General features: G+C 39.3%; 1 protein-coding gene across 6 annotated transcripts in view; it reads left to right on the top strand.

Moving 5' to 3' along the window:
* Positions 1-23,607, top strand: part of HYDIN (HYDIN axonemal central pair apparatus protein) — a 416,706-nt gene that overhangs the window by 234,099 nt on the left and 159,000 nt on the right. For 5 of the 6 annotated variants that reach the window (XM_087877178.1, XM_034425679.3, XM_087877181.1 and 2 more), the window contains 6 exons: positions 1,728-1,864; positions 2,515-2,642; positions 3,880-4,071; positions 4,729-4,875; positions 15,651-15,890; positions 21,311-21,461. In XM_087877178.1, coding sequence (XP_087733304.1) covers positions 1,728-1,864; positions 2,515-2,642; positions 3,880-4,071; positions 4,729-4,875; positions 15,651-15,890; positions 21,311-21,461 — 995 coding nt within the window. The remainder of the gene's footprint in view (positions 1-1,727; positions 1,865-2,514; positions 2,643-3,879; positions 4,072-4,728; positions 4,876-15,650; positions 15,891-21,310; positions 21,462-23,607) is intronic. The other variant, XM_087877179.1, reaches the window with a different exon arrangement.

The following is a 23,607-nucleotide window of genomic DNA, read 5'->3' as shown; positions in this document are numbered from 1 at the left end:
CCGGGCGGTTACACGAGCTGGCTCCAGGGGATTATTAATGCTTCTTTGAATGAGGGTTTCTTCCCTCCCTCTCTGAAAGAGGCGGTGGTGAAGCCCCTCCTCAAGAAGCCTTCCCTGGACCCGACTGTATTAGCAAACTATCATCCAGTCTCCAACCTTCGCTTTGTTGCGAAGGTTGTCGAGAGTGTGGTGACGCGACAACTTCCCCAGTACCTGGATGAAGCTGACTATCTAGATCTGTTCCAGTTGGGCTTCAGGCCAGGGTACAGCACGGAAATGGCATTGGTCGCATTGGTTGATGATCTCTGGAGGGCTCGGGACAGGGGTTGTTCCTCTGTCCTGGTCCTATTAGACCTCTCAGCGGCTTTTGATACCATCGACCATGGTATCATGCTGCGACGATTGGAGGGGTTGGGAGTGGGGGGCACCGTGTTGTGGTGGTTCTCCTCCTTCCTCTTCAACCGTACGCAGTTTGTGTTGGCAGGGGGACAGAGGTCGACCTCGAGGCTTTGTGGGGTGCCGCAAGGGTCAGTCCTCTCGCCCCTTCTGTTCAACATTTATGTGAACCCACTGGGCGAGATCATCCATGGTTTTGGGGTGAAGTTCCACCAGTACGCTGACGACACTCAGCTGTACATCTCTACCCTGGACCATCCCAATGATGCCCTTGACGTGATGTCCCGGTGCCTGGAGGCCATGCGGATCTGGATGGGGAGGAACAGGCTTAGACTCAATCCTTCCAAGACCGAGTGGCTGTGGTTCCCGGCGTTCCAGTGTAGTCAGCTGGTTCCATAGTCAGACTATTGGGGGCGAGATCTTGGCCCCCTCAGAGAGGGCTCTCAACTTGGGTGTTCTCCTGGATGCATGGCTGTCTTTGGAAGATCATATGTCGGCATGGCCAGGGGAGCTTTTTATCAGGCTTGCCTGATACACCAGTTCTGGACCGGGATGCCCTGCGCATGGTCACTCATGCCCTCGTCACGTCCCATCTGGACTACTGTAACACTCTCTACATGGGGCTCTCCTTGAAGAGCACTCGGAGGCTCCAACTGATCCAGAATGAGGCCGCGCAGGTGATTATGGGGGCGACCCGGCGCACCCATGTAACACCTCTCCTGCACGAGCTGCACTGGCTCCCGGTGGTCTTCCGGGTGCGATTCAAGGTGTTGGTCACCACCTTTAAAGCGCTCCATGGCTTAGGACCGGGGTATATACGAGACCGCCTTCTGCCACCGACAGCCTCCCACCAGCCAATATGCTCCCACAGAGAGGGGCTCCTCAGGGTGCCATCGGCCAAACAATGCTGACTGGTGACATCCAGGGGGAGAGCCTTCTGTGTGGGGGCATCAGCCCTCTGGAATGAGCTGCCCCTAGAGGTTCGTATGATCCCCGACCTACGTACCTTTCGCCGTGCCCTGAAGACCCTTTTGTTCCAACAAGCCGGACTGGCCTAATATGAATTTTATAATGGGTGTATGTTAGTTTTTTAATTTTGTGGGCCAAATTTTTATATATTCGGTTTTAAATTGTTTTTAAATTTTGTAAATCTATATGTGTTTTAATATGGCTGTACACCGCCCTGAGTCCTTCAGGAGAAGGGCGGTATAGAAGTCCAATAAATCTAATCTAATCTAATCTAATCCTCCCCCGCGGACCCGCCAGCCGACATTGTTTAGCTGACGGGACCCGGAGGAGGCCAACATCATCCACATTATGCTTTTTTTTAGAGCCCAGCTACCTGAGTATGTCTTAGATTTTGGCTACATAATCATGGGCACCATCAGAACTCACATCATCAAGATCACAAACACAGGCCACTTCCCTGTCTCCTTCCATGCAGATCGACGGGACCTACGGGACACAGGTACAAGAAGGGCATCATTCCATTTTTTTTCTAGTCTATGTTGAAACAGTAAACAATGGTTTAAGGCTCAAACAATTAAAATGGAACAAAATACATTGAAACTTCCCATATTTACTGGACAAGCGTAGTTTTTTAATATGTTCAAAACATTGTAGCTTTGTCCATTGCTGGTCTTCTCCTATGAGGGAGGGAGGGATCTCTCAGGACCTCTTCCTAGCTTTGCTCACTTTTATCGGTGTTTGCAACATGAGTCAACTGACCAAAAATAATGCCAGGTCTAACTTGCTGCTTAGCACCAATAAAAATAAAATACACAAATGGTAAGCCCTGGTTCAGTCTGTTCAATATACACATGCGTACATACATATATATGTAGATGTGCACACCCAGACAGTCACTATTGCTTACAATTCCTAATGACTATGTTCACATGTCACATTAAGCCACAGTCAAGCAAAAGCTCTGTGCAGTGCTCAGCATGTAGGACTTGGCTATCTGTTTCTCACCATCTACCCTTCTGCAGTTGTTAGTGGGGAACCAGCACCTCTGTACCGTAGGAATGCCTTGGAGATGTAATATATATGGAGTTCAACTGTGGTTTGTTCTCTTAAGTAGTGAGAGCTGTTTCTATTGCTGTTATCCTGAGTCAGGTTTCAACACTGAACTGGATCGAGTGAAGAATCTACCTTTCTGCGAGACAGAGACGTTCGAAATATGGTTTGATCCCCAGAGTGTCGGCTGTGCCCTTGGAGAGACAGAAGTGCTGTTGCCCATCAAGGTGCTTCGAAGTTTATTTATTGATTGATTGATTGATTGATTGATTGATTGATTGGTTCAATTTATATGCCGCCCTTCTCCGGAGACTCAGGGCGGCTTACAATGCGTTAAGCAATAGCCTTCATACTTTTGTATATACCTGCTTAGTAGGGCTTTCACCCTCCCCTAAGCAGTGTTCTTTTTTTATACAAAGTCAGCTTATTGCCCCCACAAACCGGGTCCTCATTTTACCTACCTCGAAAGGATGGAAGGCTGAGTCAACCTTGAACCTGGTGAGATTTGAACTTGCAGTAATTGCAGGCAGCTGGTGTTACTTAACAGCACTTTAGTCTGCTGCGCCACCAAGTTTCTTTTAAACACACACACGCCCGCAGAGGCACACACAAGCACGCACACACACACACATACAGAGTTGTTCACCTGAACCGGTGCGAACCAGTAGCATTTCACCCCTGGTCTGGCCTTCGTGTTGTGGGAGGCAATGCCAGAGAACTGCACAGTTACTGTTTATACTTCAATCATCTACTTTGTAGGGTTTTTGATAGTGCAATTGTAATTTGCAGGATCAGGACACCCCTTGGCATGAGTTAGTGTTGCCCATAAAAGGAAAAGATAGGGGATGTGATGTGAGAGCTGGACAAGTAGAGTTGAAGAATTTAGTTAGCCCGCCTGTAGAACCAACAGCTTATCCTGTTAGCTAGCTAAACTCTTCATTGGATAAGAGCAGAATGACTGTGCCTTTAATAGCTGAATTGGCTTGGATATGTGAACCAGGCCACCCCTGCTTGGTGGGAAAGAACCTAAAGCTGCCCTGGAGTCTCACCTGCTTACAAGAAGATGGAGTGGAGCAGTGGTTGAGATGACTCCCCAGGACTGTGATCGCCTGTAAGCAATGGGGGCTGTCCTTCGGAGCCTAAAGTGCCTGGATTGTTCTCATTTCCTTTTTCCAGTTGTACTCTCTAATCAGGACCAGAGGGCCCAGGGAAGGTGGTGTCCATGTATCTCTTGGGGCATTTGACCTATGCAGAATTTCTGAGGGTGGGGGTTGGTGGGACTGGGAGAGAATGGAAGTCATATTAAACTGCTTTTAAATTTTATATGTTATGTTTTATCTTGGCTGTTCACCGCCCTGAGTCCTGTTGGAGAAGGGGGGTATACAAATTAAATTAAATAAATAAATAAATAAAATAAATATACCATGCATTATGCTCAGGAAGGTTTGATACGATTCACTGCAGGTTGTGGCTGGTCCCACGTTCCACATCTCTCTTCGGGCCACGGTGATCATGCCATCTCTCTGCATGTCCAGTGACAATCTGGAGTTCTCTGCTGTCCAGTGTGGACAGTGCCAGGTGGAGACCATCCAACTTCACAATCAGCTGCAGGTCGTATGCGAGTGGTTTGCCACAAGCAATGAACAAATGAAAAAGGTAACACAACACTGAAATAGATCTTGCTTTGCTCTTCTCTGATTGCATCTTGAAAAGCAGCTTGATCTGTAGGAATTTGGTGTGGAATGGAAGTTAAGCTGCTTGAAAGGTGTGCAGTTTTGGTTCTTGGGCTGAGCCCTTTTGATCTGTGTAACATTCAGGAAAATGTTTAGAAGTGAAAAACAAAATTCTTGTTTTCATATAAATTTAATAAGATAAATTGCAAAAGATTTGCCACAGAGACTTGATTACACAACTCTTGATTCTGTTTTGTCCCATGCAAATCCTTCAAAATGCAAAATAAAACCCCACACAGCCTAATGACCCTATCCTCGATAAATTTTTAATCACATACTATGTATCAGGAATATGTCTGTGCAGTGAAAAAGACGGTGTTGAATTATTGTTTCTCTTGAAACCTCTATTAGCCTCACCTGCCTGCAAAAGAAAAACCTTTCATCCTTATTCATATGGATGGGAAACCCACCCTACTTCGAAGGACACTTTAAAGGTGTTTCTAGAAACTCAGTCAAAAGTTTGGTGTGGGCTGAGGCAATAATTCTCGTCTCCAGGGTGTGCTGTCCTTCACAAGGATTCTTCAGAATGGCATAAAGAGGCAAACTCTGCTCATGACTTCATTGTTTGTTGTAAGTTCAGGTGGATAAGCACATGCCGATGACCTTGCGCCGGAAAATGCGTGAACACAAGGTGAAGCCCCATGTCTTTGAGATGATTCCCCCGTATGGGATCCTGGCTCCCGGAGAGCGGCTCAACGTGCAGGTCAAGTTTGCCCCAAGAGAAGAGGTACGAAATGAGAAAGCTGTTTGGAGCACAACAAGTATCTGAAGCATTTTCAGAAAGAGCAGAGTTGCATTGATGGCAAAGAAAGGCAGGGCTTCATTGAACAATTCAATTCCTCATGCAAAGTAGATCTGTTTATTTTTTTATAATTTTATTTATAGTTTTTTTTTAACATCCATAGGTGCTTTGTGGACAAAGTATTGTCTGGGTTGATATATTTTATTATTATTATTATTATTATTATTATTATTATTATTATTATTATTATTATTATTATTATTATTATTATTATTATTATTATTATTATATATACATAATCATAATCTTTCAACTTCTAACATTTGTATATATATAGTAGTTATGATGTATTATAGCTACTTATATGTATCTAGATCAGTAAACAATACTATTTTCTAACTTCTACCTCTTTTTTCTAACTCTTAATAGAATAGCCCCCTATTAAGAAGTATTCTATATCTAAAATGGGGAGGAACAGGCTCAGGCTCAACCCATCCAAGACTGAGTGGCTGTGGTTCCCGACGTCCCGATATAGTCAGCTGGCGCCATCGCTGACTATTTGGGGCGAATCATTGGCCCCCACGGAAAGGGCTCGCAACTTGGGCGTCCTCCTGGATTCATGGCTGTCTCTAGAAGAGCACTTGACGGCCGTGACCGGGAGGATTTTTCATCAGGTTCGCCTGATTCGCCAGTTGCGTCCCTTTCTAGATCGGGACTCTCTACACACGGTCACTCATGCCCTCGTCACCTCTCGTCTGGACTATTGTAACGCTCTCTACATGGGGCTCCCCTTGAGGTGCACTCGGAGGCTCCAACTGGCGCAGAGTGCGGCCGCGCGGGTGGTTATGGGAGCAACGTGGAGCTCCCATGTAACACCTCTCCTGCGCGAGCTGCACTGGCTCCCGGTGGTCTTCCGAGTGCGCTTCAAGGTTTTGGTTACCACCTTTAAAGCGCTCCATGGCTTAGGACCTGGTTATCTACGGGACCACCTGCTACCACCAATAGCCTCCCACCGGCCAGTACGCTCCCATAGAGAGGGGCTCCTCTGGGTGCCGTCGGCCAAACAATGTCGACTGGCGGCCCCTAGGGGGAGAGCCTTCTCTGTGGGGGCACCTACGATCTGGAACGAGCTCCCCCCGGAGATACGGAGGATCCCGGATCTGCGCACCTTCCGCCGCGCGCTTAAAACGTTTTTATTTCATCAAGCTGGCCTGGCCTAAATCTTCTCCCTTTTAAAATTTTAAAATTTAAATTTTAAACACTAATTTTAATTTGTTTAATTATGGGACATTTTTAAAATTGAGCCAAATTGTTTAATCTGTTTTAATCTATTTTAAATTTTGTATTCCTGTGTTTTATCTTTTGGCTGTTCACCGCCTGAGTCCTTCGGGAGAAGGGCGGTATAGAAATCTAATAAAATAAATAAATAAATAAAAATAAATAAAAATAAATAAAAGTTAGAACTTTTAGAAGTATAAGAGAAAGATTAATTTTATCATTACGGTTGATTAATTTAATTTATTTATTCTAATTAGTATTAATAAATTAATATGTATTAATATTATGAAGGAAAAGCACTTACTATAAGATTACTGCTAGAGAATATTATCACTATTATAATGTGGAGTATTGTTCAAAGCAATTGTACCCAGACAAAACACTGTTTACATGGATATTGAATATGTTGCTCTTTTTATTTATAATAAAATGATAACAATAACAGTAGCAGCAGCAGCAGCAACAACAACAACAACTATAATAATAATGAAGTATTCTATATCTATCGATCATCTCTTGCCATTTTTAGAATTTCAATTCTTATTGACTTTTTGGTAAATCTTTCATACTTCTCCCTTGGGACCTTGTAGCTCCTTATATTACATTTATTTAATTTTAGTATTTCATCTGCCACAACATCTAGACACCTAGTCACAACTGGATCTCTAGAGTACCCATCCGTAGTTCTTTCATCATTTTTAAGAGAACTTTCTCTTTATTTTCTTCTATGTTTTGAACTCCTTCTGGTTTCTCCTCTATTTTCTAAATTTTTTGTTCATCTTTTATTATCATTTGCTGAGGGTTTTCTAGTCTCACATCTTTATTCTGCATCAATTCCATCACCTCCCTATGATTTCTTGTCTTATCTTCCTGAATGCATTGAAACATCAATAATATTTCTTTATAAATCATATTTGTTTTCCCCTGTTGAAACATCTTATACTCTTAATGAGTTAATAGTAATTCAATATTCCACCAAGATTCCAATATCCCAATTGCCCAGAAACACCCAAAAACATCAATGTTAATAGAATTTACACAGTCCCGGAACTGTTCCTCAAAATCTCCTAAATTTATAGTCCTTAGAATTTCCAATGTACACTCTCCAAATTTCCCAAATTTTTAAGTCTTGTTTAATTTTTCTTCTTTCTTCTTTCCTTTTCGCCTCCTAGAATGTTCAAATAGTCTTAATAATCTAGATTGGCCCACCAAATTTCCCCAAATGTCTTTAATCCACAGAATCAAATATTCAATTTCAAAGATGCTTCTTATTAATTTTAATCCACCTTGCCTTAGAAATCTTCAAAAGACTCACTCAGAGGAGACGTGACCAGTGTCACGGTGGCACAACGCTTTTCTCAGATGCTTCTGAGAAAACATTGATATCAAAGTCGTTTGGGGTCTTTATTGACCAAAAACTGTCTCGGAGGGACGGTGAGCAAGAAAGGCATGGACTGGCTAATGCAGGGGAATCTCAATTCCCTGGTTAGTCAGAAGTAGCCTTTCAACCAGACAATCTAGAAAGCGGCCATTAAATGAGCCGCAACAAAGCTGGGGCGGTCACAGCGGGACCGGAGAAGCAACAGACGTGGATTCATCTGGGTGAAAAGCCGATTTTTCTTTTTGCTTTCTGATTCGAAGTTTCTTTTTCATAAACCACGGGAAACAACTTGAAGGAAAGTGAAGGGTGCAAAGAGAAGAGGGGAGAGTGGGGTGTGTGTGTCAGCTCTCTACCCTCAGCTGTTTAGCGGTGAAGAAAGTGGATTGACCCAAGTGGAAGAAATGAATTGAATGAAGTAACAAAATTACTTTGGAGAACAAGAAAATAAGAACAGGAAGCCTGATTGAATATTTGTAAATTTTGGATTTGTGGATTTATCCTAAAGGAATGAGACTGAGTGGAAATTATTGAAAGAATTAGTTATAAAACTTTTCCTACTATTTTCCCCCCCACTTTTTCTTTTCTTCTGAGTGAAAGTGGTTTACAGCGCCATCTAGAGACACAAATAAAAAGACATGGTTTCAAATAAACTGACTGAGAGGACTGGCCTTGATTGGACTGATAAGAAACAGCTGTATCTGGCAAGAGCTGCATACTGAGATAGATAGCCCTAACAGAAGTTGAAATAGTGTGCCTTTTGAAGCTTTTGAAACAGAAATAAGAACAAGACAAGTGAGACAATATAAACAGCCTTGTTTGGGAATCTTTTTTTTTTCTGGTGGTGGTTTTCTTTTGCTTTTTTTGCTTTTTTTCTTCCTCTCTTTTGGCTTAGGATTTGACCATTTTTAGTGATTCCTTTTCCTTTTTTTTCTCTTGAATTATTTCCATTGATTGGATTGAGTTTTGTATCTTTTTTTCCCTTTTTTTCTTTTCCTTTTTTTTGGCTGGTTGGTTTTTTGAGTGTTTGAACTTTGATGATATATAAAAAAATTGGATTAAGGTAAGAAGAACCTGAAGAATCAGAAGTCTTTGGTTTCTTCTTCTTCTTTTTCCCCCCTTTTTATTCCCTTTTGGCCTTTTGCTATGTGTTTTTGGTGTGATGGAGCCTTTTGATTTCTATTTTTAACCAATCCATTCAACGGGGTGGATTAGGTATTTGGATAAATTTAAATCGTATTTGGATTATAAATTCAGTGGATTATAGTAGACAAGACAGGACAAGATGAAGAAAGCAACAATGCAGTTACCTTCCACAACACCAGCTTCAAGCCCTGCAGTGCAGAGGACACTGGATACTATGGCCATGCAATTGGAACTAAAAAATATGATACAGATTTTTCATGATGACTTTAAAGAAAGAATGGAGAAGGTAGAAGGAGAGCTTAAAGAAGTAAAGGTGATGATGAGAAAGAATGAAGAAAGAATACAGAAACTGGAGGGTTAGGGTTAGAGATACTAACTAGAGATACGGAGGCTAGAGATATGGAGATATTGGCGGAAGTGGTGGAGGAAACCAAGGAAAAGATATTAAATGGGATTGATGAGATATACAGAGTGCATACTCGATATGCAATGAGAAATAAACTGCCAAGAGAGGTGCATGTAAGATTTACCAGGAAAGCAATAAAAACAGAAACATTACAGGTAGCAAGAAATACTCCAATAAAATACAAGGACAGAGAGATTGTGGTGTTGAAACAGATACCCAGGAGAGTGAGAGACCTGAGGAGAGAATACCAATTTTTGCCAAAACCTTTGATCCAAAAAGGAGTAAATTTCAGAAGGTTAATACCAGAAGGAATATTGGTTTACTAGCAAGCGCAAAGACATAGACTGGACTCGATAGAGAAAGTGGAATTATTTTATGACCAATATTTGGGGCCCCAAGAAGAGCAAAGATTGAGAGAGGAAAAAGAAGCTAAAGTCCAAGATGAAGCGGTGAAAGAAAAAGATCAAAAAAGAGAGACGATAAAAGAACAAGAAAAGGCAATAAGAGAGGGGGCAAGGTCAAAAGAGCCCAAGGATCAAAGAGAGATAAGAACGACAAGATCAACAAAAACTATAAACAAGTAAAACATGGAAGAAGAAACCAAAGCAATATCAATAAATATTAATGGTTTGAATTCGGTGATAAAAAGGAAAAGAACTCTTAATAAATTGGGGAAACTAAAAATGGACATTGTATGCCTACAAGATATTCATATTAGAAAGCAACACAAAAAATTATGGGAGTATCCAAAATTGGGTGATTTGTTTACTGCATTGACATATCAAAGTAAAAGAGGCATAGTATTATACATTAAAAAGAGACTAGAACCTAAACAAATATATGCTGATGAAGAAGGGAGGATTTTAATGGTGGAAGTAACAATGAACTATAAACAAATATTGTTGGTGGTGATATATGCACCAAATGATAAACAAGAAGAATTCTATGGAAAATTGCCCAGGAAAATAATAGAATTTGAGTATGACAGTATTTGCATAATGGGAGACTTCAACGCGATAAGGGAAGTAGATTGGGACTACAAAATGACAAAAGTTAATAAGAAACCTAGAAAAACGCTCCCAAAGGCATGTTTCACAATGGTAGAAGAAATAGGCATCAAAGATGTTTGAAGAGAAAGACATTTGAAAGAAAAGCAGTATACTTTTTATTCAAATAGACACAAGTCATGGTCCAGAATAGACATTATGTGGATGTCAATCAACTTATTAGCTAATGTACAAGATGTAAGCATTGAAACAAGTATTTGGATGGATCATAATCCAATTATAACTATATGGAAGGGATAAAGAAAGATTAAGATGGACATTGAATCAAACAATACTAAATGAAAAAGAGTTTCAACAATCTGTAAAGAAAGAATTAGGTTTCTTTTTTAAGGAAAACAGAAAGGAAGACACCTCATTGCAAAATGTGTGGGATGCAGTTAAAGCATATATTCGAGGGTTGGCAATGACCTATTTGGGAAAAAGAAATAAAAAGAAAAAACAAACACAGAAAAAATTGGAAGAACAATACAAGGAACTGGAGATGGGATTACAAAAAAACACGCAAAGAGGATTAAAAACCAAATGGATTTGAAAAAACATGAAATGAATTTAATTTTTTTTTTTTTTAATTTGATTTATATGCCGCCCTTCTCCGAAGACTCAGGGCGGCTTACAGTGTGCTCAGCAATTGAAAAAGAAGACTTAGCTTATCAAATAAAGATGTCTAAACAAAACTTTTTTGAAAATGCTAATAAGCCAGGTAGATGGTTGGCATATAAAATGAAAAGGGAGAAGGAGAAAAAACTAATTGATCAACTAATAGATGAGGGAGGACAGATGTGTTACCAAAATGAGGAGAAGAAAAAAGTGGTACAGAAATATTATAAGAAACTCTATGAGCAAGAGACAGTATCAGAAGAGAAGATTATACAATATTTAGAAAAGTCTAATTTACCAAAAATACCAGAAGAATATAAGGAGGCCTTAGAGGGAAGAATAACGATGATGGACAGAAGAATGGCAAAACACCAGGTCCAGATGGGTTACCAGCAGAATTGTATAAAATTTTTCAGGATGTGCTTAGTAATATGATGCTGGAAGTGTTTAATGACCTTTTAGTAAATGCAAAAATACCTGACTCGTGGATGGAGGCGTATATTACTCTTATACCGAAGGAGGATAGATTTACAACAAATTAAAAACTATAGACCGATCTCTTTGTTAAATGAGGATTATAAAATATTTGCATCAATAATGGCGAATAGACTGAAGAGGTTGTTGAATGATTTTGTACATGTAGATCAAAATGGCTTTCTACTAAAAAGACAAATTAGAGACAATATGAGAATGATTCTGAATATTTAAGAATATTATGAAGCATACCAAGAAAAACAAATGGCATTGATGTTTCTAGATGCGCAAAAAGCTTTTGATAATGTGAATTAGAAATTCATGACAAAACAATTACAGACTATGGACTTTGGGGGGAGATTAATAAAGATGATTGAGACAATCTATAACAAACAATTTGCAAAAATAATAATAAATGGAGATATGACAGAGAAAGTAAATATTATGAAAGGAACAAGGCAAGGATGTCCTCTATCACCATTATTATTTGTGTTGACATTAGAGATGTTAAATAGAAATATAAGACAAAATGAGGAGATAAAAGGGACACAAATTAAAAAAGAAGAGCATAAATTACAAGCATTTGCTGATGACCTAGTGCTTATTCTAGAGGAGCCGTTAGAAGTAGGACTCAAACTGATAGAACAAATAGAGGGATATGGAGAAGTGGCAGGATTGAAAATAACAAAGATATTGGTGAAAAACATCACAGAGAAACAGAAAAGAGAATTAATGGAGAAATTAGACATTCAGATTACTAAAAAAGTAAGGTTTTTGGGAATACAATTAACAGCAAAGTGTGCAATGATCAAAGAAGATAATTATTATAAGTTGAAAGGGCAAATCGAAACAGATTTGGGAAAGTGGGAAAAATTGCAACTATCATTAATGGGAAGAATAGCAGTAATTAAGATGAATATATTACCCAGACTGTTGTTCTTATTTCAGACAATACCAATAAAATTGGAAAAGAAATATTTTGAAAACTTGAATAAAATGATATTGAAATTTATATGGCAGGGGGAAAAAGCAAGAATTAATATGAAAATGTTACAAGATGCAAGACTAAGAGGAGGATTTGGATTATCAAACTGGGAACTATATTATCAAGCAGCAGCATTATCTTGGATAAAAGAATGGATTGTGTTGAGAAACACAAGATTATTAACTTTGGAGGGGCATGATCTACAACTGGGTTGGCACACTTTTTTATGGTATGGGAAGAACAAGATGCATAGCTATTTTCAAAGGCACTATGTGAGGAATGCATTATTAGTATGGGAAAGAATTAGAGAGAAACATTATTTGAAAATACCAACATGGCTTTCAACAATGGAAGCATTTGTACATCCAAATCGTATTAATATGAGAAATATTATAAGATATAAAGATATGTTATCAGCAACAGGGGAATTGAAAACGAAACAAGAATTAGATGAACAAGGGATTGAAATGGAGTGGTATACTCAGCTGCAAATACAATCGAGATATGAAAAAGATGCAAAGCTATATGGTTTTTACTTAGAAATGACAGTATTGGATGAGATACTCACAGGAACTGAGGGGGAAATGATTAAGAAATTGAATAGTTATTTACTTGAAGTGAAATTAGAAGAAGAACAGGTCAAAGAAACAATGATAGCATGGGCAAAAAAATTTGGCTATACGATTGAGCTAGATAAATGGCAGCAACCATGGGAAAGAAATTATAAATTAACAATGGCCACAGCATTTATTTATTTATTTATTTATTTATTTATTTATTTATTTATTTATTTATTGTTATATGCCGCCCTTCTCTGGAGACTCAGGGCGGCTTACAATGCGTTAAGCAATAGCTTTCATACTTTTGTATATTTTATACAAAGTCAGCTTATTGCCCCCACAAACCGGGTCCTCATTTTACCCACCTTAGAAAGGATGGAAGGCTGAGTCGACCTTGAGCCTGGTGAGAATTGAACTCGCAGTAATTGCAGGCAGCTGGATGTTAAATGCTGCCTTAGTAGGAGACATTAGCCTCCTACACCACTCAGGCTCCTATATAAAGAGAACCTGTATAAAATGTTTTATAGATGGCACATGCCACCAGAAAGATTGGCAAAAATGTTTAAAGATAAATCAGCTAAATGTTGGAAATGCCATCAGATCATATTATCATATGTGGTGGACATGTGCAGAAGCAAGAAACTATTGGGCAAAAATTAGAATATGGCTAGAGAAAATGACACAACAACATATTGACTTAAAACCAGAATTGTTCCTGTTGGGCATTCTTTCAGAGAAGTACAACAAAGAACACATATATTGATAATACATGTAACAACGGTGGCAAGAATTGTATTTGTACAAAATTGGAAAGCAGAAAAAATTCCTACAAAGGGAGAGGTAATTAAGAAAATATTGGAATGTGCAGAAATGAATAGGTTGACATTGGCAATTAAAGGGAAAGAAGAGACGGAGTATTATAACATATGGGGGAAATTTTATCAATGGATAGAAAGTGAGTATAGACAATAAACATGGTAAAGATAAGAACTTTGGGATGAATAAGTTGTACATAAAATTTAATGAAAAAGGAAAGACAAATGTATGTATTAAGAAATGATGATAAATTATGAAGATGATGGCACAAAAATGTTATACCCAGATGATACATGGATTGATTAATAATGTACAGGAATGTAAGAAGAGATATAATTATAAAGTAAAAAAGAAATTTGAAATGAAGATGTATGTGAATAGAAATCGGGGCTGCTCGAATACCATCTCAGATTGAATTGAAAAAGGAAACAACAAGGGAGTGGAAAAGGGGAGAGGAGTAGAGAGGAGGAAGGAGGGGAGTTGGGAGGTGAGAAGAGAAGGGAAGAAAAGAAGAATGGGAAAAGGAAGGGAAGAAAGAAGGGGAAAAGAAGAGTAGGAGAGAGGGCAAGAAAGGGAGGAAGAAGAGAGGAGAGGGGAGAGAGGTGAGGAAGTAGAAAAGGGAAGGAGAGGAGTAATGAGGAAAGTAGAAAGAGATAGAAGAGGAGAGAGAAGGAAAGAAGAAAAGGAAAGGTTGTATTAAAATAAAAGGAGATGGTAGAAGAGCAGACCCAAACAACTAATTAGCAAATGGAAGCTAAAAAATAAGATGAATGAATAATGATTAATGATGGACAAAAGACTGTACATTTAAATATGTGGATAAAAAATAAAAATAAAAAACTTTGGGGAAAAAATGCTCACTCAGTACTTCCAAGCCACCAAAACAGCAGTAGATATGGAACCAAAATTAAAAGGCCCTCCTGGTGTTACTTGCCTTTCATTATTTCCTTTGTTCTCTTTATTTTTCTTATATTATCACTTAATCCTCACTGTCAAGGTCATTCATTTCCCACTGTGTTCTAGTGTAATATCTTCTTTCGCCAGTAGGTGACACCCCTGCTCAAGGTTCTAGCATTAAACAGCTGACTGTCAGAAAAAAAATTCAAGGGAAAAAAACCCAAGATTCCTTTTTCTTTAGACGATTTCTTTCAATAATTAAACAGTGATTTAAGTCATTTTTCATACTACTACCAGGTCCAGTCCAGACTTTCTATATTTTAAAGCTTTAGAACCAAAAATTTGTTTCACTTTTAGGCATAATCTTTCTCTGTGTATTAAATCACTGCTTTCTTAGTTTTTGACAAATGTTTTTATTTGGCTTTAAGTCTCTAATATAGAAGTTGAAAATCATCTCACCCAGTTTCAATCCTCTGTCATAAATCGCTCCAACTCATAATCTTTTTATCATGGTTGTCACAGCTTTGGTGTTGCCAAAATGGCCGTTGTCTGCTGCTGACCTGGAGGGTTTCTTTGAATCAAACGAGGAAACTGCTGTTTTCTCGTGATCTACAAAGCGGCCCTCCTTTCTTCACCTTCCTTTCTTCAGGGTGCCTTTGGCTCCGTAGGGTCTCCTGGCAGGCAGGTATAGGTTGAGTTTCGTGAAGCTCCGTGGAGCTCCGCTATTCCATATCTGTCCCGCTGCGATGCCAACCAGTCAGTCTGCAAAGTAGATTTATTAAGGAGGCATCGTGCCTGGATATTTCCTCACCTTCCCTGCCAGGATTCTTCCCACATGCCATTCCTGCTCTTAAATTGGCTTTATATGGAAGAGCAGCTGGGGTCCCCATTCTGAGGTCAAGCGCTATGAAGGGAACGATACCCCAAAGTGACTGGCCAGACACTGATTACATACCAATAGTCCAGATAGAAAGCAAATCTTTTGGGTTAACTCTTTGTATTTCTGTTCAATAGGACAGAACCCAAATCTGTCCTGCTGTTCTGAGTTGAACAAATACTACCAACTAAAGCTGGGAGGCTGCTGGGTTTAGATGATTTGGGGGCCTTTTTACCTGTTCTTATTTGTAATAAAATGATATTATTTTTTACATTCTAGAAATTATACCACAGTGTCCTGATCTTGAGCATTTCGCAGAGCACTCAGCAACTGCTGCTGAATGTCTCTGGGCAAGGTCTGGAGCCACGTCTTGAATTCAGCCCCTCCCTCCTTGAACTGGGGCCTCTCCTTCCCTATGGTGTTGGGGATGAAGCTGAAGTGGTAGTGAAGAACCCCTGCAGCTTCCCTATTGAGTTCTACTCCTTAGAATTTGATCAGCAGTATCTTCTAGAAGAGCGGGTGAGCTTTCTGTGCCAGTTAAGAATAACCCAAAGTATTTATTGAATAAATAATCCTAGTAATAGCATATACGAGGAAAAAGAATAAAGAGAAGAAAAAACAATTAGATAATTTAGAGAAAGACCTAAAACAAATAGAACAAAAACTCCAGAAAAAGCCCCAGAACAAAACAATAAGAGAAGAATGGGAAATGATTAAGCATAAATTGAATTTGATAAACCAAATAGAACTAGCCCAAAAAATAAAAATGACGAAACAAAATTATTTCGAACACGCAAATAAAACGGGCAGATGACTAGCCTATAAACTGAAAAAAGAACAGAAAAAAAGAACGATATACCATTTGAAAGACGATAAAGGAGAAATTCAACATAGTAAAGAGGTCAAAAAAGAAATTATTAAGAAATTTTATGCGAATTTATATAATCAGGGGAAAATAAAGGAAGACAAGATAAAACAGTACATAGGGAAATCAGGAATGCCAAAAATCACAGAAGAACAAAGAATAACTCTCAATAGGCCAATAACCAAATTAGAATTAGATGAAGTACTGAAAAAGCAAAAAAACAATAAAACACCGGGACCCGACGGGCTACCGGTAGAAATATATAAAACAATGCAAGAAGTATTGGGAGAGAATATGTTGCGATTATATAATGAAGCTATGGAGAAAGCCAAAATACCAAATTCATGGACAGAAGCCATAATAACAATCATTCCAAAAGAAGATACAGATCTCCAGTTAATACAAAACTATAGACCTATTTCATTATTGAATGCCGATTACAAAATATTTGCAGCAATCTTGGCCGAAAGGATTAAATCAGTATTAAATACATATATACACCCAGACCAAAATGGATTTCTGCCGGGACACCAAATAAAGAACAACATGAGAATAGTACTTAATGCTCTAGAATATTATGAATCACACCCAGAGAAGCAGGCAGCGTTGGTTTTTCTTGACGCCCAAAAGACCTTCGATAATCAAAATTGGAAATTTATGATTGAACAATTACAAAATATGCAAATTGGGGAAAAATTTGGGAAAATTATAGCAGAAATCTATACCAAGCAATCAGCAAGGATAATTATGAATGATGATATAACAGACAAATTTAATATAACAAAAGGACTCAGACAAGGCTGTCCACTTTCCCCCTTACTATATATTCTATCATTGGAAATCCTGTTGAAAAAAATTAGAGAAGACCAAGGAATTGAAGGTTTAAGGATCAATAGAGAAGAATACAAAGCTCAGGCCTTTGCTGATGACCTAGTGTTTTTGATAGAAAATCCTATGGAATCTATACCTAATTTGTTCCAAAAAATAGAAGAATTTGGAGAAGTGGCCGGACTAAAAATCAATAAAAGTAAATCGAAGCTAATTGTAAAAAACCTTACGGAAATCCAAACAAAAGAATTGACAGATAATATACAAATCCAAACAACAACAAAAATGAAATATCTAGGAATCTGGTTAACTACAAGAACATCAGCCATTAAAGAAAACAATTATGATAAATTACTAGAACAAACAAAGAAAGACTTAGAAAAATGGGAAAATTTACACATTTCATTCCTAGGAAGAATTTCGGCCATCAAAATGACTATATTACCTAAATTTTTATATTTGTTTCAGGTCACCCCAATTAAAATAGATAAACCATTTTTTGAAAAGCTGAATAAAATAACATCTAAATTTATATGGCAAGGGAAAAGGCCACGAATAAAATTTAAGCTGCTTCAGGATACAAAAGATAGAGGAGGAGCTGCACTCCCTGACTGGGAGGTATATTACCAAGCAGCAGTACTATCGTGGGTCAAATATTGGATAGAATTAAAGGACTCTAGAATTTTAACAATTGAGGGACACGAACTCCAAACTGGCTGGCACTCCTTTATGTGGGATGAGAAATACAAAACACATTCATATTTTAAAAGACACACAATAAGAAACTCATTATTACAAATTTGGCTTAAAATTAAAAAACAACATTATATGAAGATACCAAATTGGCTAGCACCGGCAGAATCAATTAGGCACCCAAATTTAACAGAGAAGACAAAAATAATTACATATAAAGATATAATTGACTATCAAGGCAAATTAAAGACAAAACAACAATTGGAGACAGATTTACACAGAGAAATAGACTGGTGGACTTATACTCAAATACAATCCAAATACAGAGAACATATAAAAACATATGAAATTTATAATCAAAAACAAGAAATAGATAAAATTATATTAGATTCAGAAAATAAATTAATTAGTAGAATTTACAAATTTCTTCTATGCTATAAATTGGAAGAAGAGACAGTCAAAGAAACGATGATTAAGTGGGCTCAAAACATCAAACACACAATACCTTTGGAAAAATGGGAAAAGTTCTGGCAGGTAAACCTAATTTTAACGAAAGCAACGGCGTACAAGGAAAACCAACTGAAAATGTTTTATCGGTGGCATATGTCTCCAACCAGATTGGCAAAAATACAACCTAAAAATAGCCCGATTTGTTGGAAGTGCAAAAAGGCACAAGGGACTTTCTATCATTTATGGTGGACGTGCCCGGCAGCAAAGAAATTTTGGTCTAACATCAAAAAATGGTTGGAACAAATAACAAAAACATAGATTGAAAAAGAACCAGAAACATTTCTATTAGGAATCTTTAACAAATCATACCCTAAGGACATCAAATATCTCACAATTCACATATTAACTGCTGCAAGAATAACCTACGCAAAAAATTGGAAGCAAGAAAAAACACCAAGTGAAACAGAAGTAATAGGAAAAATTTTAGAATGCGCTGAAATGGATAGGTTAACCAAAAGAATTATAAGAAAGAGAAGAATCAGACTATTATAAAATATGGAATAATTGGTATAATTGGTTAAAAATCAGAAATATACAAAAAATATAGGGGGAAATATTACTGATTTAAATATATAATAAAAAATGTTATTAGATTAAGGAGAGGTGAAGGAATATATCATAAGTAGAATTGTAGAATGTCACTCTGAAAAAATGCTTAAGAAGAAATTATACTCTTTTTGTGTATATGTTGTATAAATGTTTGTTGTGTATATGTTACGTATGTTTTTTTTTAATATTTATATTCAATAAAAACTACTTTAAAAGAAAAAAGAATAAATAATCCTCCAAGAAGATATTCTGAGATCAGCAATTAAAAGGTCCTTTGGATGCAGAAATGTATCACGATGCCTGTAGAGCTTTGAATAAGTTATGCAATTTTCCTTGAGTCAAGGACCACACTTGAAATGGTTGGGGGCCACTCTCCCAAAAGCAAAAGGGATCAGAGGATTTAAATTTAATTAAACTAATTATGCACCATGTATTTAACAATATTGCTATTGTACCAGCTTCCCTCCTTCCTTAACTAAGACAGGGAGAAAGCACTATCTCCCCCAAATCCAGAACACCCTGTCATAGCTCTGACAGTCAGATATATGACCACTATTATGCATTTGGCTCTGGATAACTAGGAACAGGATGTTATGGTGGCCATGAACTCTGAACTACCTCAGGCTTATGGTCTTGGGGACTTCAGCTTGGGGACAGGGTCTGGACTCCAGAAGGAGCTTGGTTGGTTCTGGAAGGCCTATTCCATAGTCTGGCCAAAGCCTTGGTGGTCGCTTATTTCAGCCACCCCGCAGTTTCAGGTGACTTGATCTCTCCTTGGTGGGCTTAATGGTGGGATTCACCTACAAGGTTGCTGTGAGGAATATATGGTGCATCTTATGGAATAGTTGCTTGGATTCACTCTGTGTTGGGGTAGAACCAGTGGAGGTTATAGGGGTGAAGTCTTTTAAAGTTATCTGCATGAAGTTTCATCCTGTTGAATCTGAGGAAGTGGGCAGGGGTCTGAAAGGGATCAGCCACTCTCATATTCGAATTTAATCTGTCTGGTTGCAAGGCCACCTGGGAGGGGATACGTGATTAGGTCTGAGTGATGGTTCATTCTTACTTGAGGGTGTCAGGGTTCCAGGTAATAGAAAGCAAAATTCCAAGGCAGATGAATTCCTCAAAGAAAAGCTTTATTGGATATATCATATTGGCACAAATCTGGTGAAAACCGAGTCTAAAGGTTCCCATGGTTTTCACCTAATTAAAAGTAAAAGTTTTTCCCTCAACCCCAAAACAATCAGTCACATGGTCCAATCAAGGCACTGTCTGGTGGCCTGGTGACATCACTCCTCCTTCCTCCAGCCAGGTGTGAGAATGTCCTTGGTTCCCAAGAGAAAGTATTTTATTTTGACTACACAACCTCAGCTATCTCTAATCCACCCTCCTTATCCCTCAGCTCCAGTGTGGCAGCACTGAAGCTCCAAGATAGCTTCAGCCAGGCCAGCTTCAGGGTTGACAGAGGGAGGGACTGGTTCCAATAGCTTACAGAGGTGCTGGTGCATCCTCTCCTCAAGGGACTATCGCTCAACCCAACTATCTGGACAGTTTTCATCGGTGACTGACCAACCTCCTTTTTTTAGGGAAGGTTGTGGAAAAAGTGGTCACATGGCAGCTTCAGAGGATCTTGGATTAAGTGGATTGTCTGGACTGCTTTTAGTCAGGATTGAGGTCAGATTATGGAACTAAAAAAGCATTGATTGTGCTCTTGGATGACCTCTGGCAGGATGAGATGAGGGTGCATGATGAGATGAGATGTGCTACCATTCTTGCTCCTTTGACCTTCCAGTGGTCTTCAGTATTGTTAATCATGGTAAACTTCTGGACTAGCTTCAGGAGTTGGGGGCACGGTGTTGTTCTGGTTCTCCTCCTTCCTCGGGGTTTGTTTCAGTTGGTGTTGATGGAGGGAAGAAGTCCAGCCCAGAACCCCTACTTTGTGCGGTGCCATAGAGCTTGGTCCTCTCTCCCTTCCTATTGAATATCTGCATGAGGATGCTGGATGAGGTGATCTTGAGGTGAGGTATGATGATGATATCTAGCTTTACATCTCCACACTGGGTTACCTGACGGATGCTGTGAATGTCCTGTCCTAGTGCCCTAGAGGCAGTCGTGGCCTGGATGGGGGTGCAAAGCTGAGCTTTGGATCAGTCCAAACTAAATTGAATGGATTTGGGTGTTTGCGCCTTCCAGAGACAAGGTATAAATCTGCACATTCCTTGACTGATGAGACCTATGCCCAACCTACTGAATGAACTAGGCAGGTAGAAACATATGGAATAAGAAGGTCCCTTAGAGCGTCCCAAGCCATGAAAAAAAGTGATAGATGACATCTAGGATTGTAGAAATTGTCCTAAAAAGAAACAAGAATTTCTAAGATAAGAAAAAATTGAGGTAGATGAAGCATTTCAGAACAAATCCTCAGCTAGAATCTGTTCTAAGAGTGCCGTGCCTGAGTGCCAGAAAGTCTTTATGGTTTGCCCTGTCTTGACTGCAGATTTTGCGGATGCTGAAGGGCTACGATAACCACCATATCCTTCTGCTGCCTCCTCGCATGCCTGGAGAGAAGCTGCCTCTTGAGGTGCTGGAATATTTTGAAGAACAAAAGAAGATTCAAGGCGACCAGGAAGGATTGAATCTGGATAACGGTGAGGGAGGGCCTCATGGCTGGTGGGTCTGTGGCACTGCAGCCAGCAAGGAGCAGCGTGTTTCTGCTCTGGCCTTTTCTGCCCATGGAAAAGAGCAAACTCCTTTCATCTTTTATTAAAGAAACTCTCTGGGGCTCTAATTTTCTACCTCTGAAGAGAAGTCTAGTGATGGTCTCTGTTAATGTCAGGAAAAAGGATAAAGAGACAGAAATGGCATGCTTCACACAGATTCATTTCATTTAGCCATTAGCCATCTCCTGCAAGAACTTGTGTCACAGAAGAAAGGTTGCTGCATAGTTGACTTTCTTCTTTTTGAATATGGAATAAACCTTTTGACTCCTTCCTGGAGGAGTAATGTAGGTATAAGATAAAGGGAAAGGTTTCCCTGCCCAGTTGTGTTTGACTCTAGGCTCATCTCTGTTTCTTGCCCGAGGAGTCAGCATTGCCCAAAGAACCTTTCTGTGGTCATGTTGCTGGCATTACTATATGCCAAGGCACACAGAAGGTTGTTACCTTCCAACATGATACCTATTAATTTGCTCAAATTTGCATGCTTTCAAGCTGCTAGGTAGGCAGAACTGGGGCTGGTAACAGGAGCTCACTCAGGTCTTGAACCCTGGGATGTCTGTTTTCCAGCTGACAAGCTCAGCATCTTTAACCGCTGAGCCATCGTACCCCCTCATGATTAGGTATATCTTCACATTAATCATTTAGATCGGGGTGTCAAACTCACTGCCCGTGGGCTGGATGCGTTACGCACTGGCCATGGCCACCCCTGGTTTAGCGAAGGGGAAAAAAGTTGCGATACATCATTTGACGACAATGTGTCATCGCGAGTTTGACACCCCTCATTTAGATTAATGTAAACAAATGTAGAAACAAATCCTTTGAGTAGAAGTAGTTGGGCCATGGGGCCAGTATGGTAGTAAAAAAATGCTTAAAAAAGTAAAAAAAAAAAGGTTCTGACGATCACAACTGTGCCGCACGATTGTTGGAACCTTTTTTTTACTTTTTTAAAGCACTTTTTTACTACCTATTTGCCCGAACCGGTAATAAAAAAATGCTTTAAAAAAGTAAAAAAAATGTTGGCCAAGCCCACCCAGTCACATGACCCCACCACCACCAAGCCATGCCCCCCAAGCCATGCCCACAGAACTGGTAGCAACAAATTTTACACTTCACCACTGTAGCCAGTCCAAACCATCCCACAGGAGGGTTGTGGTGAGAAAACAAGAGGCCAGAGCATCGGACAGGAAATATTTCAGCCAAATGATTTAATTTCTTCTGTCTATCTTATTTTATTTATTTATTTATTTATCAAAATTTATATGCCTCCCTTCTCCCTTAGGACTCAGGGTGGCTTAAAAGAACATGATAAAATACTAAAACCAAAAACCAAATTAAAAACCCCACAATTTAAAATCACACAGCCGATCAGGGGATTTGCCGAAAGAGCCATGTCTTCAGGTCAGCGTGGAAAGTGCGGAGGTCGGGAGCCGTCCGGAGCTCGGTGGGTAACCCATTCCAGAGGGTCGATGCAGCCACAGAGAACGCCCTCGACCTTGGGGCCGCCAGCCGACATTGTCTGGCCGACGACACCCGGAGGAGGGCAGCTCTATGTGAACGCACTGGGCGGTGGGAGGCCGGTATGGATTTTATGGATTTTATGTTTACTCCACCTTTATTTTTGGCCAGGATAGTCTACATCTTGAATTGGCCAAAAATAAAGGTGGAGTAAACATTTGGCTGAAATATTTCCTTGCTTTGATTGTTAAGAATTGCTGCCTATTTCTGGGTAGGCTTTGTCTCATAGTTACGTTGTCTCACATTGTCTCGCGTTGGAGCAATTAATTGTACATTAACTATTTATTCCCACATAGCACTGCCTATCAAACAAGAAGTTAATTTCACCATTGATTTAATAGAGACATATATATATATGCAGTTACAGTGTCTGTTCTGAGCCTATCTGTGTCCCAGATAGACACAAAACCACAAAGCAACCCTTGAAGAGGCAGGGAGCAGACCTGCCAGAGGCCTTTCCCGTGGCAGAAATAGTGAGTGGCTGCAGTTACTCTCAACACTCTGCTGTGTTTTGCTCTAGAATGCTCCGTTGGAAGCATTCTTACCCATCTGGTGTGCATGG

The sequence above is a fragment of the Pantherophis guttatus genome, chromosome 11 (assembly GCF_059756535.1).
Source record: "Pantherophis guttatus breed Tessera chromosome 11, ASM5975653v1, whole genome shotgun sequence".
Classification (NCBI taxonomy): domain Eukaryota; kingdom Metazoa; phylum Chordata; class Lepidosauria; order Squamata; family Colubridae; genus Pantherophis; species Pantherophis guttatus.
This window is presented reverse-complemented; position numbering and strand designations above follow the sequence as displayed.